Raw genomic sequence first — 18542 nt, 5'->3', positions numbered from 1 at the left:
GTATGGAGTAGAGGTTCTTTTTTCCAAGATGGTGGTGGTGGTGGTGGTATCTGTGCTTATTTTCTGAACATAGTGTCTTATTTGAGCTTGACTGCAGCAACATGGGACCAAGATCTGCTTCTCCATGATACTTACTTACAACTAGTCCCTAACGCTGCTAAAGGGGCTGGATAGCTGTCAGGAAAATAATTTAAGATTCCCTTTTGGCTGTGTGTGACAGGCGAATGAAGGAAATGCTACGACTAGGAAACGTTCTTCCAGCCATTTATTGAAACCAGATGCTTAGTGGAAAGGAGAAGGACCTGAAACTGTACAACTGTAAAGAAAACTGAAAACAATATCGTGATAACAACGCCATGATCAGTAAGGGCCACTGCCCAATTACACCATGTACGTTAGACGCAGCTGGAGGACACAAGCAATTCCAGTTGGAATCTTTTCCAGCAGCAAACATTGGCTCTTCCTCCAAAAGTAGGCCATTCTACTTTATGGAGACATCAAAAAAGATTGTCATTGTGCACAAGGTTTGAAAAAACATGCCAGAACAAAGTATATACAGGTCAGATGCGCTCGGAATCCACTTCGCTGCTAACCCTAAGTCCTGAGTGTATGTGGAAAGACTTGGGTGAAGGCCTTCTCAGCGTGCATGCCCATCGACTGATGGGGGATGCCATTTGGAGGCATTTTGTACCTTAAGTGTTTTTTCACTGATAATCTGAAGGTCCTTCCATTAAGATTTCATAATTAATTTATGTCTATCACGCCTCAGAAACAAAAAGAATGGAGTTCCTCCACCCCCAACTGGTTCAGCACTTTTTAAAAAAGTTTGAACAGGTCAGTTGGCCACTTTTTTCTACTGCAGATCAAATATGACCACTTCCCTATGCATACTCTGCTTCTAGTACCTGCTTTGGAGACACCTCGCTGTAAATACTGAATGGCCAGGGCTTATGAGGAAGAGAGACCTTAGTCTTTGCCTTTTAGAATTACTGTGGGAGAGCCAGATTTTAAGACATAGTCTTAACTTGTGCCCTTTTAAATAATTTTATTTCTAATGCTTTGTAACTTAATGACTGATGCAAAAAATAGACTGACAGCAATTGTGTATTGGTCAGTTGAGTTTTTAAAAAATTTCCAGTTCCTCCAAAATTCTGTAGAACTAATGAGGAAACATATATAATTTACTAGATAGAGCATTCAAGATATGAGTAAATGAGGTAACAATGGAAATAAACGGAAGGTAAGCCCCACTACCTGTTTATGCCAAAGAGGAATTTATTTGCTTAGCAATTTAAATTTCCCATTAATGTGCAAATTCTGCCATGCTGAAATATTAGTAAACTATGTGGGAGTTAAATTAATTTTTAAAACAGCAGCTTGGATTTGGCCACAATGTTTCCAGCAGTGGCCTCTTGGCTAACAAAGAATTACTTGCAAAAATCATTTTCATTAACATGGGTATTCACATGTAAATGAGGATTTTCACAGCATTAGGAGTGAAGAACAACTAGATGCCTTTGAGAGACAGACCAGAGGTTCTTGTATTCCCATCTCTCTGATGGGATGAGTCCTAACTTTTCTGGTACCATGAAGAGGCCGAGGATCTAGAAGCTGAAGCTGGGAGCGAGAGTCCTGGTTGCCACTTAGTAGCAGCGCTCAGCTTCAGTTTCCTGAGCCAAGAAATGGGAATCATCCTGCCCTGCAACCCCCACAGGACTGTTAGAAGAACTAAGTGGGAATTTATGTAAAAGTTATTTGTAAACTGTACAAGTAGAAGACCCACATCTGCCAAACTGGCTTGGAGAGCATAGATTCTGGCCCCCACCAAGACTTGGGAAAGGGGCTGCACAGGAGGCTGAATTTCTGGGAAGGGATTGGAAGGGATATTGATGGGGAGGGGTTCATTTTTAATGGTCAGGATGACCTAAAGTGGCAAGTTCCCCATGTCTGACAGATCAACTAGGAATCATTTGTATGAGAGATTTTCTTCCATAGTAATGTCTTTAGGTTATTTAATATCAAGGAATGCTCCATTTCCATCTGGTTGGCAGTGACTGTGAGGGCAACGCAGGATTGGAGCTGCTTCTCCAGCTCTTCTCGGATTTCCGAGGGCGCCCCTCGCAGCAGGTAGTCTTTGAGCAGGCTGCAAGCCTTGGCCAGGTTGGGCTGGATCACTTCTGAAGTGCACTTCATCCTGCTCTGGTCACAGCTAGTTCTACAATCTGCACCATAGACACAGTCCAGGTCAGATTCACAGTGACGATCTTTAATTAACTCTTTGAGATTCATTTCTGGCACAATTTTTCTCATGTCCACCATTTTCAAATCATACTTATCATTATATCCCAAGTTTTTGGCACTCGTGTCACACATGAGGAAATTTCCGTAGGGACCATGAAAAACGTCTTCTACGAATTCTAGAAGTCCTATGGCTATTTTAGCCTTCCTAGGCCATGAGGGTGTGAACAACTGATCCATGGTTCTCCTGAAACCAGAGGGAATGAAAAGTTCAATCACCCAGGGAAGGCTGATGCCGTAAAGAGAGGTGTAGTCCACTCTTTCCATCATATAGAGATCTCCACAAAAGCCCATCAGTTTGGGTGTGTGCTCTTTGTCCTGAAGGATGACCATGAGCAAGAACTCATTGAGCTGAAGAAGGGCCCATGCAGACTTGGCTTCAGGCAAGGAGACCCGGCCATCTTTGTTTCCGTCAGCCACCGAGAGGATGAGATTGACCAACTCCGAAAGATTTCCTTGGTCACCCAACTTTGCCTGGTAATGACAAGAATAATTAACCACATTTAAAAGCAATCACTAAGATACACATATACTGCCCTCCTCCCCCCACCCCTCTACCACGTCAACTGAGTTTTAAAATATCTGAGATACTTCTGTTCTTAAACCAAGGCAGGCAATTTTGCTACTTGCTATGTGATGGCCTTAGAATTCCACACAAGTGAGACACCAGGTGTTCATACTGTGCTAGCCCTCCCTTGGACTTCTCCCAAACTTCTCCCATTTTTCGCTTGGATGGGTAGATGTGGAAGGTAAGGAATGGGCTTGAAGAATTTGGTTGTCTTCTTTATAAAGGGGTCATTTCTTGATTTTTTTTTTGATTACTTTCTCCTATTTTTCAGCTGTTTCCTCTAGCCTTTCATGCTTACTAAGCATATTTGTGAAGCCCTAAGTACGGTACCTGGCTTACAGTAGAAGCTTGATAAATGCTTGTTCCTTTCTCCACTGAGAAGCCAGTTCTACTGAACTGAGTACCCTCTCCATTTCCCACCATTAGGACCAATAGAAGCAATATGATCTGCATGATGGCTAGTGCCCATCCCCTGCATTCCACCCCCACTCCAGTTTTAGTAGGAATATAAGGCATTCACTGAGAGTGACCACAGGGGCAGTATTTAAGCTCAAGGCTTATCTCAAGATAGAGGTAGAAGTTAAAAACCATATTGTTCTTTGTCTTCTGGATGTTTCATGCTGTTTTTACCATGAAAGTTCTTGTTCTGTCAGCTTTTCACATTGCTAGTTTACTCATTTCAGTACTTACAGGCTAATGTCTAAATATATAAAATAATGTCTAACCAATCCTATATGTTGGGAAGCATTCAATTTTGGTGTTAGAGCCATACTGGACATTTCAATACTGTACTGAAACAGTGTTACCTTTAATTTGTTTCAATATAGGACCCTCCGCTGGTCACCAGAAGCTTGGCCACCAGGAGGTGACTCGTTTTGGCCACAGCAATTCTTGAATACCATATCCTAAGGCATAAGATCCTAGATTGAGAGTAGAAAAGGACCTTAGAGGCCATCATGTCCAACCCTTTCATTTAGACATGAGGATGTGGAGGGTGACTTAGGTGAAGCGACCTGGCTGAGGTCACCCAGCTAGTTGGTGAGATCTCCTGGATCTCTTGACTCCAGGTTCAGCATCCTACTGGCTCTGCCACTTGCCTTGCTGGCGCACTGATACATAGCTGTGCAAAATTTACCCACCCTGAGAACAATATAAAGTACAAGAACCTCAAACACTAAATCTCTGGTATTTATAATGCTTTATTAGTATGTATTTTATGTAGTTTTTCAGGTATTCTGGCTTCTCTATGCTCCCCCTCCTTGAGAAATAACATGACTGAAAACAAAAAAAAAATCCCCCAAAACAAAAAAACTATTTCTTGGTCTAGATCTTATGTGCAAACTTGTCTTGTGTAATATTAGGTATATTGGATAGTCAGAGGCAATTTTCATTCATTTGCCCCAAATCAGTTCCATATCTTTTACCTTAGACATGTAACACTAGGGGTCAAAATCTTGCTTGAATAGTAGACTGGATGAGTTCAGCTCAAATAAACTAAAGTTTTCATAAAATTGAGGGGTTAGACTGAGCCATGTAGGTCACGGGTACAGTTGCCATCTCAGGAATATTTCACATTCTTTGGGATTCTTGCTCTGATAATAAAGGTTAGGATTCTTTCGGTTGTAATTGTAAAGATGCCCGGTCGGTCTAGCACATGAAAGAGGCTGAAAAAGTATCCTAGAAATTTAGGGAAAAACATCTAGAAATTCTCTTGCCAAATATAGCCAAAGGGAAAAGAGATTTTACAAATGTCATACTTACTTTAAAGAGACTGTACACCATTTCTTTGAATTTCTGGACTGTCGTTCCCCGAGTCGGCTTCTCAAATAAAACTACTTCTTTTCTTGGTTCCAACTCAGTCCCGAAATCAAGGTGAGGGGCTTGTTCCATCTGACACTTCACAACACCCTGCAGATTTCCCCAAACTCCTAAATACATCTACGTGAAAAACATGGAAAGCTGGGCGATGTTTTGGGGCTCACACACGAACACATTACTCTGAAAATACCATTGCTTTTTTTTTTGTCCTTTCTCTACCAACAGAATTGTTTGGACCTGAGCTGCACATTTTTCCTTTTGGGTTGTAAATATGAAACTTTTGCTTAAAACACTTATAAAACAATATGTTGTGGGCAGAGGGTGGGGATAGCTACAAAACTCCACTGAAGTCGATTTCTAGAGAGCCTGTGGTCGGTCTCTAGACCTAGGCTGTGTAGCTTTTGTCTACAGACCACCCTACCTATGCCCAGAATCTCTCATCACCTTCTTGGCACCAGGGCTACAGCTTAGACCTGAAGACCTTTCCTGGGTTTTTGAAGGGCTGTGATCTGCATCAGTGGTATAATCATGGAATGAAATTACAGACTGTTGAAATGTTAAAAGTGGTTTCCAATTGCTTTAGCAACCTTTGTTAGGACTTAGGCAAGCTAAAGGTGATTCATAGCCATGAGTGGTTCTGCTCAGTAGACAGACTGTGAGCTTCTTGAAGCCAGGGACTGGTTTTTGCCCTTCTTTGTATCCCTAGTGCTTATCACAGTGCCTGTCACATAGTAGGTGCTTAATAAATGCTTGACTTGGCTTGATATATGTTAGTGTGAATTTTCAGTGTGGATCTGAGACCTATCCTGGCTATAGGGAAAATGATGAGGCTGAGAGTTTCATCTGTATCCCATGTTTATTCCCCCCTACCACATAGCACTTGCCTTAGGAGAGATCACCCTGTGCCTGGGTATCTCATATTTGGGTAGCATTGACTACTTTAAAAAAATGGCAATTGGTGTCAAGTCCCTACATACTTCTCACTTGAAACAAAGGCCTATCAATCACAGTACCCTCTGTAATATTTAAGGAATTCTACAGCTCACCTTTCCTAACCAGGATCTTCAGAGCCTATCACCTATCTGGCAGATGTTACGGTGCAGGCATGAGGACTGGGAAGAAGATGGATGGGTCGTGTAGGCAGCGGAGCTCGAGCTCTGGAAGACTGGCTGATATCATTATTCTTTTTTATTCTCCCATTTTCTAGTGCTCGATGTACTGTTTTCCATGTGACGCTTGCCTAGTCATTTTTTCCCCCAGTGATGAAGAATAAAAATATCTAAAATCCTGCACTAGACAATATTACCTGCTGCCATGAGATGTTTACTGGAAAGAAGGAAGTCACTTCTAACCCTGTGATACCTTTCAATCCTCCACCATACAGGAAAGACCATTAACAAGGGAATTGCTAACCAGCCGTACTGGGAAGCTTGTCAGTTTGTTAGCCCCACCCATACATGTGCAGGCAACAGAACATGGTATCAATCACAGAATTGGAAACCTCAGGTATCTCTGAGGTGATTTAGAATGACCCATATTTGTATAAAGTTACCATGTAAAAATACCCCCTATTTGTTATTATTAAGTGAAGCCTTTAAGTAGAGTCTGAGAGATCCACCATGCATTTGTATATATACAAAGGAATAATTCAGTTAAGTGCCTATTATCAAATTTCTGAATCCACCACTACTAAAAACAAGAAAAAAGAACAAGACAGTAATATTGCTTCATGGGCAAGAGGAAATCAAACAAATGAGTCAATTTGAGGGATGCTTTAATGAAAAGGAAGAGAAATCGGAATTTCAGAAGTAATTTGAAGTTTTTAATATGGGTTATTTATGGGTTATTTTGAGCTCTTGGGAAGAACTTATTGGGATATGGAGCATTAAAATTTTTCATTATTTAATACTGTCAGCATGAGAAGCTGTTACTTTTTACAGAAGCAAATTCAAGTATTTTAGAGTTTAAGTTCTGCATCAAACACATTTTGTGTGTTTATATGTGAAACAGATTTGGTTTTGTTTGTTTTCCATTCTCTTAAATAACATAAAAAATAAAAATGTAGTATGCTACTTTAAACAGGGGAGGAGCAAGCGAAGGTTCCTGAACAGACCACCAGAACTTGATTTTGCTACAGATTGGGTGTTCTGAAAAATGTTTTTTAAAATAACTCATTTTAGAATATTAAATAAAATGACATTAAGATGTTTTTAAGCTAACATGTATTTATTAATGCTTCTTTTATGACTACAGTGGTTTGTTGTTCAGTCGTTTCAGTCTTGTCTGATTCTTCATTACCGCATTTGGGGTTTTCTTGGCAAAGATACCGGAGTGGTTTGCCATTTCCTTCTCCAGCTCATTTTACAAATGAGAGGCAAACAGGGTTAAGTGACTCGCCCAGGATCACACAGCTAGTGACTGTCTAAGGCCTGATTTGAACTCCAGTCTTCTTGACTCCAGGCCCAGTGCTTTATCCACTGGGCCACTTAACTGTCCTGACTACAGTGGTAACCACCACAAATTCTTTTTTCTCATTTCTACCTTTCTCAAGGCTGTTAAACTTTAAATTACCACAAGTTATAAGTATCCAAACATTGTACTATCTACAAGAATAAAGTCAAAATTTCTCCACTTTGCATTTGGGCCTCTTCCCACTGTGGCCAAAACAAGCCATTCCAGCATCTCCACCCTGACTCTCTACACATTACACTCCAACCAGACTTCATTACTTATTATTCTCTAGACATGCCCAATACTGTCCTGGTCCCATGCTCTTCCCTGGGTTTAGGATATTTTTAAAAAAATATGTCTTTCAGAATATGTCTTTCCAGCCTTCAAGGCCCCAGTGAAATGCCATCTCTTCTATGAAGCCTTCCCTGAGTAGGTGGGCCTTCTTTGGGATCCCAGTAGCATTATCACCTCTCTCTCTAATTGTACTACTTCCCTCCCATCTTACACCATAGAGTGATTTCCAAACTTGTCTTTTCTTTCCCTTCACTCCCCAACCCAGGGTGATATAAACTTCTTGAGGGCAGCCCCAGTCACTTCTCTACCCACAGTGCCTAGGCCATGTCCTGTCCCTTAGCAGGTAGGCAATATCTTAAAAATCCTCTATTAATCTGAACTTCTCTACCATTGGAAAAATCGGATCTATAAGGAAGCTTCCTCTCTGTTTGACCCTGGAGCACACAGATTACTCTGGAAGTATATAGGCTGGCTGGTACAGGCTAGACTGTGCGTTTGGCAGGAGACAGATCACCCTAAATAATTTGTATGCAGTTTAAAATTGTAATTTTATTTCGATGACTAGCTCCAGTGTTAGCGTCACCTTGTCAGTATTATTATAATGAAGCTTGGACAATAACAAAAACATCCCTACTGTTCCAAAACGGATTTGTATTTTCTTGTAAAATAATAATAATATTGGTACAATAATAACAATAGCTAAACTCTAGTATTCTAATAATAATAGCTAGAATTTATGTAGGGCTTTAAGGGTGTAAAGTGCCTTACAGATCTTGGCCCATTTGATCTTGGCTACAAACCTCTTCATTTATCCTCATTTACAATGAGGATTTACAACTACATTTATCCTCATTTACAAATGAGGAAATGTAGGCTGAGATGGGCTAAGTGATTTGCCCAGGGTCACACAGCTAGTAAGAGTGAGTCTGAATTTGAACTCAGGTGTCTCTGATCAGTTCCAGTGCTGCGCCTCTTAGCAAATAAATAAATAAATAAAATAAAATAAAATAAAAAACCACTTAGCAACTGGAGTTTTTATTCAAAAAGTCCATACCTGGTTGTTGGGTTTAGTCGATAAGCATTTTCCAAAATAAAGAGTTTCTTTAGCACAAAGGCTACTGCATGCAGGTCCATCAATGACTCCGGTCTTATATTTATCGCACTGGAAAACAGAAAAGAGATGACAGGACGTTTTGTGTAAGAAGCAACAGTTGTGACACCATCATGGATATTTATATTTGGAGAGGTTTTCTGAGACCAGCAACGTCAACTTAAGCACAATCGTGGCTCTGAAGGTATGAGCTTTGTCCGTGTAACAGTTGTGTGAGTGGACAGAAGCCTAGGCTGGCAGTCCAAGGACTTGAACTCTCTGGATCACTTGATTACTGGTTTAGTGCTTCATCCAGTCCAACTCCTTCCCCCCATTTTACAGATGAGGAAACTAAGGCCCAGGGCCTGTGACTTACACCCCAAGTCACATGATGGAGAAAGTGGCAGAGCTGGGATTTGAAGCTAGGTCCTTAAGTCCTAAATTGAACACACTTGGATGTTGGCTCTGCCACTTAGTAATGGGTAATCACTTATCTTTCTGGGCTTCAGTTTTCTTATCTGCAATATGGAGGATCAGGGGTATATGTCCTGAAACACCAGATTAAAATGTAAATGGGAAATGTTTAACAAAATAAATGAAAATAAAACAAAACATGACTTATTTGAAAAAACAAAATAAATAAAAATGAATATGGATGCAAAAGTCCTAAATAAAATACTAACTAAAAGATTACCACAATATATGAATAGGGATGCAAAAGTCCTAAATAAAATGCTATCTAAAAGATTACAACAATATGTTACAAAGATTATATATTGAGACCAAGCGGGATTCATACTAGGAAGGTAAGGATATTAACGTAAGGAAAACTATTAACATAATTTATTATTTTAACAATAAAAGTAACAAAAATCATATGACAATATCAATAGATGCAAAAAAAGCATTTGCCAAAGTACAACACTCATTTCTATTAAAAACACTTGAAAGTATAGACATAAATGGGCTTTTCCTTAAATTGATAAGAAGCATTTACCTAAAACCTAACGGTAAGCATCATTTGTAATGGGAATAAGCTAGAAGCCTTCCCAGTACGATGAGGTGTGAAACAAGGATGCCCACTGTCACCAGTATTATTCAGCATTTGTACTGGAAATCCTAGCAATAGCAATAAGAGTTGAAAAAGAAATAGAAGGAATCAGAATAGGGAATGAAAGTAATAAAGTTATCTTTTTTTTTTTTTTTGCAAATGGCATAATATACTTGGAAAATCCTAAAAACTTAATTAAAAAGCTAATTGAAATAATAATTTCAGCAAAGTAGCACAATATAAAGTAAACCCATATAAATCATCAGCATTCCTATATATCACCAACAGGCTCCTGCAGGAAGAGATAGCTAGAGATACCTCATTCGAAATAACAATATAAAACCTGGGAATGCACCTACCAAAACAAATCCAAGATCTATATGAACAAAACCATAAAAAACCTTGTACACAAATAAAATCAGATTTAAATAAATGGAGAAATATTGTTTATGGGTAGGTAGGGCCAATATAATAAAAATGGCAATTTTACCAAAATTGTATATTCAATGCCATCCCAATTAAATTACCAAAAATTTATTATACAGAGCTAGAAAAAAGCAGTAACAAAATTCATTTGGAAAAACAAAAAGTCAAGAATATCAAAGGAACTAATGGGAAAAAATGCAAAGGAAGAAGGTTTAGCAGTACCAGATCTTATGATATATTATAAGGCAGTAATTATCAAAACTATCTGGTACTGGCTACGAAACAGAAAGGTAGATCAGGAGATCAGAGTAGACACACAATCTATGGCAGCAAACGAATGTAGTTACCCAGTGTTTGACAAGTTCAAAGACTTAAGTCTTTAGGATAAGAATTCATTATGTCGTGAAAATTGTTGGGAAAGCTAGAAAGAAGTCAGGCAGAAATTGGAACAATATCATAGAACAATATCTAACACCATTTACTAAGATGAGGTCAAAATTGATACATGACTTAGCTATACAGGGAGATATTACAAGAAAATTTGAAGAGCATGGAACATATCACCTTATGGACAGGTGAACAATTTATAAACAAACAAGAAATAGAGTGTTGTGAGATGTAAACTGGATAATTTTGCTTACATTAAATTAAAAAGTTTTTGTGTAAATAAAACAAATATTGCCAAGATCAGAAGGAAAGCATGAAACTGGGGAAAATTTTTTATAGAGAGCTCCTCAGATAAAAGTCTCATATCTCAAATATACAAAGAACTTTGTCATAAGGATATGAGTCCTTCCCCAATTGACAAATGGCCAAAGGCTACAAACAGGCAGTTTTCTGATGAAGAAATCAAAACAATTTATAGTCATATGAAAAAATGCTCTACATCATTGATTAGAGAGATGCAAATCAAAACAACTTGAGATATTTTACACCTATCAGAGTGGCTAAAATGATAGAAAGGGAAAGCAACAAATGCTGGAGGGGATGTGGAAAAACTGGGATCTTAATTCATTGTTTGTGGATTTGTGAGCTGATCCAACCATTTTGGAAAGAGATGTGGAATTATGCCCAAAGAGTTATTAAACTGCCTATACCCTTTGAGCCAGCAGTTAGGTCTTTCCCCAAAATGATTAGAGAAAATGGAAAAGAACCTACATGTTCTAAAATATAGCAGCTCTCTTCATGGTGGCAAAGAACTGGAAAGTGCGGGGATGCCCGTCAATTGGGGAATGGCTGAACAAATTATGGTATATGTTCATGATGGAATATTACTTTGCTATAAGAAATGGTGAGCTCAATGATTTTAGAAAAGAATGGAGAGACCTTCATGAAATATGGAAAGCAAAATGAGCAAAACCAAGAGAACACTGAATACTGTAACAGTAGTATTGTTTTAAGAACAACTTTGAGCAACCAAGTTATTTTGATGCTATGAAGGAAGATGCTGTTTGAATCCAGAAAGGAATATTGCTGTGGTGTAGGAAATGATGGGCTGGTTGATTTAGAAAAACATGGAAAGACTTGGACTGGGGGTGGGGAACCTGTGGCCTCGAGGCCACATGTGGCCCTCTAGGTCCTTTGTGAGGTCCTTTGACTGAATCTAAACTTTATAGAACAAATCTCCTTAATAAAAGGATTTCTTCTGTAAAACTTGGACTCAGCCAAAAGGTTGCACCCGAGGACCTAGAAGGCCACATGTGGCCTCGATGGCACAGGTTCCCTACCAGTGATTCTTGGACTTATGAAGGAAGATGCTATCTACCTTCAGAGAAACAGATGATAGGAAGAAATAGGCACAGTACAGGCTTACATATATATGTATGAGTGTATATGTGTGTATATATGTGTATGTTTATAGATATCTGTATATGTATATGTATCCATGCTTAATTGTAGTTTTCTTTAGGGTGGGGGGAAGGGAAGGGGAAAAAATAAAGTAAAAAGTACACAACAGAGAACAAAAGAAAACTAACAAGGAAGTAAAGAAAAGCTGGGCAGCTTTGAAAACAATGGGTAGTATTTATCATATAGGTTTTCTTGAAATGGAAATTTGTTGTTTTATACTGAATCTTCTCTTATGGTCTGCGGTGTACATGGCATTTTTTTTACCTTTCTCATTCTGTATTTGAGTGTAAAATAAAAAAAAAGCCTTACAAAAAGCCAAAGAAACTATAGTAAAAATAATTAAATAAAAATAACATAGAACACAGATAATATTAATTTTCTAAGCTACTAGGGGGCCTGTGGGGATTCTCGTGTCTGGTTTTCCCTTTCAGTTTGACATCACTGGCTTAGAGTGACCTCTGAGGTTCTTCTAGCTCTCCATCTATGATCATGGGTGATAGGGAACATAAGAAACCTGTGTATTATCTGTGATCTCTGCTAAATCCTAAGCAAAGCTTTGATTGTCTATAAGAATTCTCTTCCTAGATGGCTCCAGAGAAAACTTGGAATATAGTAGAATCAGTTCCTAGTGGGCAAGCACTGTCTTCCTCTTATTTCTCAAAGGCATCTTCTTTCCTTCCCTGGGCTTCCACCTTAGCATGGCACCTGCCTCATTCTGTGACTCCTCTGAGAGTGCTCATTGCCCATCTCTGAAGCATTGCCTAATTTTACTGTCCTATAGCTAGCCCATAGGGCCAAACTTCTTCATTATAAATACACAGTATTCCTCTTTCCTTTTCCCTTCTTTCCATTTATAAGATGGCAGTCATGCTGTATAGCTTTCCTGGTTTTCGTTATCTCATTTTGGAACAGTTCATACAAGACTTCTCATAATGTATCACTCAATGGGCATCTATTTTGTTTCTAGCTCCTTGTTATTATGAAGGATATTGCTATAAATATTTTGGTGTACACTGGACCTTTCTCTGGGTCATTGATCTCTTCTATATGTCTGGTGTGAGTTTTTTTGGTTAGTGGATATGGGTATTTTTGCTTTCTCAGCCTAATTCCAAATTGTTTTTTTAGAGTTGTTGGACCGATTCCCAGCTCTGGCTATGGTATATTAGTGTGTCCCAATTTTTTAAAAGTGAAGAAAATAGAATACGAAAAATGTAGGCCAGGAGTTGGCAAATTACTGTTAAGGGCCAAATCCAGCCCACCACATGTTTTTGTACGGCCTGTCAGCTAAAAATGATTTTTACATTTTAAAATAAAGTCTTATTATATTTAAAAATGCAAAAACCATTCTTAGTTTGTGACCAGTACCAAAAGGGAGAGGCTGAAGTTGTCTGACTCTTGTTTCTGGCCAGAGGTATTGTCCAGCCTGAGGCCCCATGATGCTCCAACATTCTTGATTGCAGCCCCAGCCAGATGAAAATCTAATTGGGAAATATTTAACAAAATAAGTAAAAATACAATAAAACAGATAATACTGCATGTAAAAACTAAGTCGATATGCTATTCTGCAGGGATCCTCATGTATGGAACAGTGGCCCAGTTTCTATTTGAGTTTCTATTTGACACCACTGACGTAGGCCTCTGAGCTTGATATGGATGTCTGGCAAAGTTCCAAACTCAAATTCATTACTAAAGAAATGGTGAACATCTAGAAAAGAAAGTGATGCCCACAAAGAACTAGCATGGCTTTTTCCTCGATAAGTTATGTCAGACTAACCTTACTTCCTCCTTTTTTTGGCAGGGTTAAAAGTGTTTAATAAAGTATATCGAATCATTCTTGTGGATAAGCTTAGGACTAAGGAGCTAGATGACAAAGCCACTGAGTAAGTCAGAACTGGTTAGATGACCAGTGTCAAAGATGAGTCCTTAGTCATGCAGGGGTGGGGAACCGGGCCCTCGAGACCTTCTAGGTCCTGGGTTGTGGCCTTGTGATTAAGTCCAAGTTTTACAGAAGAAATCCTTTTATTAAGGGAATTTGTTCTGTGAAGTTTGGATTCAGTCAAAGGGCCACACTTGAGGACCTAGAGGGCCACATGTGGCCTTGAGGCTGTAGGTTCTTGGCCCCTGTGTTAGTGGTTTGATATGAACTTAGAATTGGGCAGCTGAGTCTCTCAGGGATCTTGTGCTTATTTTATTAACATTTTTATTGACAACTTTAATGAAGGCATCACAGGCATGCATGTCTAATTTTCAGATAACCCAGAGCTGGGAGGGAGAGCCAGCATTTGGAATGGATGACAAAGTAAGGATCCCAAAAGGTCTTGACAGGCTAGGAAAACTAGCCGAATCTAATAAGCTATAAGTCAAAAGAGATAAATGGGAATTTTTTACATTTGGATGGGAAAAAACCCAACAGTCTGACTTTAGAAGCATGGATTGTTGTAAAGATCAGATGAAATAACAAATGTAAAGCACTTTGCCAACCTTAAATTTCTATATAAAATATATACATAAATTACATATATATTACATATATAATCACTATTATTAACATTTTAATAACATTTATTTGATAGTAGGTTCTCTATTTAGGAATTCCCTAATAGTCCAAGGACACCATGGTCCCCATTAAATATCTTCTCTTAGAGCAAAGCCATTAAGTTTTTACATGGAGTTTAGCTTTGTAGGCACTTTATTGCCAAGGCCTAAAAGATCCTAGGAATCCTGGTCCCAACAGATTGGTGGGGCGGGAGGGAGGTGGGCAGAGTCGACTCCTCAGCTGGAAGTGAGAGGTTCACCCTATTCAAGCAGGCTGCTTAACACACTGGTCTTTTCAGAACATCCTGCACGTATGAATTATAATCACAACCGGGAGGAGGTAGTGTTCTACGGTGAATATTTATATTGTCCCTAATCCTGTTTTTATTGAATTATTTTGCATCTTTCCTCTTTCTTTGCATTCAACAGTCACTTTAGTTGTAGAATAGTATTGCGTTGTTACAGTTCCAAATTCTTCCACCACCACATTTGCCCTCTAGAGATGAGGTTTTCATGATTATTGCCTCAGTATTACAAATAAATATTACAAACAAAGCAGCTATACACATATTTGGTGTCTCTGCCTTTTTATTATACCTGAGGGTAAAGTTCTTTACCTGGATTATTCTTGGCAAGAACCATGATCCGGTCAACGACTCTTCTTTGCACAGTCCCAGATCGTTCTTCAAATGTATTGCAGCAATTTATGATTCCACCCCAAATAGAAAAGTAACTGTTTTTCCAGTCTCATCACTGCTGAATTTCATACTTTTTTTTTTTTTTGCCAATTTGGTGTAAAGCAGGACCTCAGAATTATTTGTTTGCTTTTCTGGTTATTATGGTTTGAAAATTTAAAAATGTTTATAGTCCCTTTATTGCTCTTTACCTCTCCTTTAAATGTTGTCTTTTCCAGGTAGGATGCAACCTTCTTGAGGGCAGAGACTTGTCCCATGTCTGGCACACAGTAAGTGCTTAATAAATGCTTGCTGACTTGACTTGAGGCTTAAATTTGAGCTTAGAGGATCTCAGTTCAAAACCTGGGTCTGTTGTTCCTTAATGTCTTCATTTACTCCTCTGCTCCATCTGTAAAATGGGGCGATTACCCAAGGTGGCCTTGACTGTCCTTTTCCTAAATTCTAGGTTCTATGAACACCATTTTAAAAAACAAAAGACAACAAAAGCTGGGACTGGGAGAGAGTCTTCAGGACCTTAAGGGTGTTTTCTAGCCTGACTTCAATGTTCCAGCAACAACTGGACAAACATTCATTCACTGCCTACTCTATGCTAGGCTGTTGTAAAGTGGGTATACAAAAATTAAATTAGCTGTGTGACCGCCCTCAAAGGGCTTACAATTTCATTCACAGTCTTTGATAGAATGAAAACACACCTGTAGAAATACACAATTTTATCAGAAAAGGGCATTCTTTCCTAACGAATTTTTACACACCAGATGCCATGTTGCTATCTAAGGGAAGGATTCCATTCCTCCAGGTGGCAGCTGAGCACATAGAGGTCGGTTGGAAATCATAGAATTGTACAGAAACAAACAACCTATAAACTACGTTCCATGTTATGTCTCAGGTAAATTTCTCGTTAATCACATTAAGTATAAATGTGCTTTACCTTTTTTTTTTTAACTGATACATTTTTGTCTTTTATAAGTCATTTCCCAGTATACCGGCCCTGCAATGAAACAAACCCTCCTTTGTAAAAAAAACATAAACCTAGGTAAGGAAAACTCAGTTCTTCCTCAAGGTGAGGGATACCAGCCCAGAGACACAGGAAGGCAAGGAGGTATGGTAGGTCAGTTGTTTTACAGTTGTGTATGACTCTTCCTGACCCCATCTGGGGTTTTCTTGGCAAAGATAAGGCAGTGGTTTTGCCATTTCTTTCTCTAGCTTGTTTTACAGATGAGGAAACTGAGGCAAACAGGGTGAAATGACTTGCTCAGGGTGCAAGTGTCCGAGGCCAGATTTGATGAGTCTTCCTGACTTCACCCACCGTGCCACCTAACTGCCCTGTGCCACCTAAGGAGGTACAGGAAGCCTTAATGCCTAGCAGGTGACATTCTGGTCTATCCCTCCCCCACTCCCATTCTTTGGAATTTTAACCTGACTCTCTACTCTTACTCCATGAAATAAGGATCAGGAAATCAAGAGTTGTTGGAGCAAAATGTACTGCCCCCAAAGTTCTTATCATTTTGTGTGTCCTGGACCTCTCCTTCGGCTATCTGGGGAAGCCTATGGACCCCTTCTCAGAATTACGTTTTAAATTCATAAAATGAAATACATAGGATTACAATGGAAGCCAATTATAGTAAAATCCATCCATCCATCCATCCATCCATCCATCCATCCATCCATCCATCCGTCTACAAATTTACACATCCCAGGTTAAGAATTCCTGTAGTACCGTGAGTTTTCTGCTGATGATAAACTGCTAAGGTGTGTGAGTGGAGGGGGGGGGGAGGGAGTAGTGTGAGGCAGCTAGGTGGCCCAGTGGATAAAGCACTGGACCTGGAGTCAAGAAGACTATTCTTCCTGAGTTCAAATGAGGCCTCAGACACTAACTGTGCGACCCTGGGCAAATCACCTAACCCTGTTTGCTTCAGTTTCCTCGTCTGTCCAAGGAGATACTCCTGTACCTTTGCCAAGAAAACCCCAAATGGGGTCAGGAAAAGCCTGGACATACCTGAATAACAACGAGGTGCTTAGGGACGTTTAATTCCATCAAACTGGTCAGCAAAGAAGACCAAAACATTTGGAAAACACGGATAGGATCAAAGAATCACAGATGTGGAATTAGAAGGGACTTCCAGAACATACAGAACAAACCTCTCACTTTACAGATAAAGACACTGAGGCACAGAGAGGTTGAGTCTTGCCCAGGGTCACATAAACTAGTGTGTGTCTGATTCCAAATCTGAAGCCTTATTCGCCAGGTCACATGATACTCAGAGAAGTGCGTAGCAGTGAGCAGGAGACGAGCAGCATCCGGAATGGCTGTGTATTTGTCTGAACCGGTGGGAAGAGCTAGGCAGGAACGCAGCGTCGTTGGGAAGTCAGTCTACGAGGCCTGGAAGACGGCTGAGTGAATGAGAGTGAATCTGCAGGCAGAGATCACGGCGATTGAAGTGGTCCAGACTCATGCAGACCCACAGCTGACCCAGCCAGGCAAAGCAGACGACTTGTACTGTGACTTTGCCCATTTCGTGAATGCAAATAACCAGGGGTGCTCTCTGGTGCTTTAACACCTGCCCACTGATGCCCCCTTTGTTTTTATTGGTCTTCACAATGTATAAGATGTATTCTTAATGGATCTAAACAGGATTCCTTCATATCCTTGTGGTGTCAGTAACTGCCTTGGTTATACTCCAAATGGAGGCTGGTTAGCACACCACCACCACTGCCACATCCACTAGTGGATGGCTTTTCTGGCACACGCATGTTTTAGCCCGACTATTTTAACTTATTTCCATCAGCCATCTTCTCACATAGCTGGACCCTGGAATATAGTGGCCTCCTTGACCCGACCAGAGCAAACATTCATATAGCACCTGCCCTGTGCCAGGCACTGTTCAAAGATGGCATAAGATGGAGTCTTTGTCCTTAAATGGCTTACACAGTCTTTGAAGGAATGGGCCCCCCTCCCCACACCAGGCCATTGTGCCAGAAGGGGGCATTCTTTATCTACATTTTGCAACAAATTCTGTTAGGTTGATTCAACATGCAATAATCATATCAGCTTTGAGGTAGTTAATGAAAGAGTGATCCATTCACGAGCGGTCAGGGCTTCTTTGCGCTTGTCTAGCATGAGGAGCTCCAAGCTCACCAACAGCCACCTCCAAGGCTTCCCCAGCTCTTCATCAGTTCGAACAAACCTTCCCATATTTCTCTGAATTCTTCATATTTGTGATATGGCCCAATAATATCAATGAATGGGTGAATAAAGCATTTATTAAGCACTTACTGTGTGCTAAAAGCTGAGGAACTAGATAGAAAGGATAATCCATGCTCCCCAGGAGCTCCCAGTCTGATGGGTGGGACAACCCCAGGGAAACCTTCAGCTGCACATCAGATGGAAAGCTACCCACGTCCTTGGGGTTCAGTGGCCCAGCAGAGGGCCTCTCCTTAGTGTCTTTTCCACTGATAAAATATCAGTTT

General features: G+C 39.8%; 1 protein-coding gene across 1 annotated transcript in view; it reads right to left on the bottom strand.

The window, feature by feature from the left end:
• Positions 1–247: 247 nt before the first annotated feature.
• DIPK1A (divergent protein kinase domain 1A) overlaps positions 248–18542 on the bottom strand; it is a 118896-nt gene continuing 100601 nt past the window's right edge. The window contains exons 3-5 of the mRNA XM_036757660.1: positions 8484–8591; positions 4628–4804; positions 248–2772 (exon numbers count right to left, since the gene is read on the bottom strand). Coding sequence (XP_036613555.1) covers positions 1960–2772; positions 4628–4804; positions 8484–8591 — 1098 coding nt within the window. The 3' untranslated portion in view covers positions 248–1959. The remainder of the gene's footprint in view (positions 2773–4627; positions 4805–8483; positions 8592–18542) is intronic.

The sequence above is a fragment of the Trichosurus vulpecula genome, chromosome 4 (genome assembly GCF_011100635.1).
Source record: "Trichosurus vulpecula isolate mTriVul1 chromosome 4, mTriVul1.pri, whole genome shotgun sequence".
In the NCBI taxonomy this organism is placed as follows: Eukaryota; Metazoa; Chordata; class Mammalia; order Diprotodontia; family Phalangeridae; genus Trichosurus; species Trichosurus vulpecula.
This window is presented reverse-complemented; position numbering and strand designations above follow the sequence as displayed.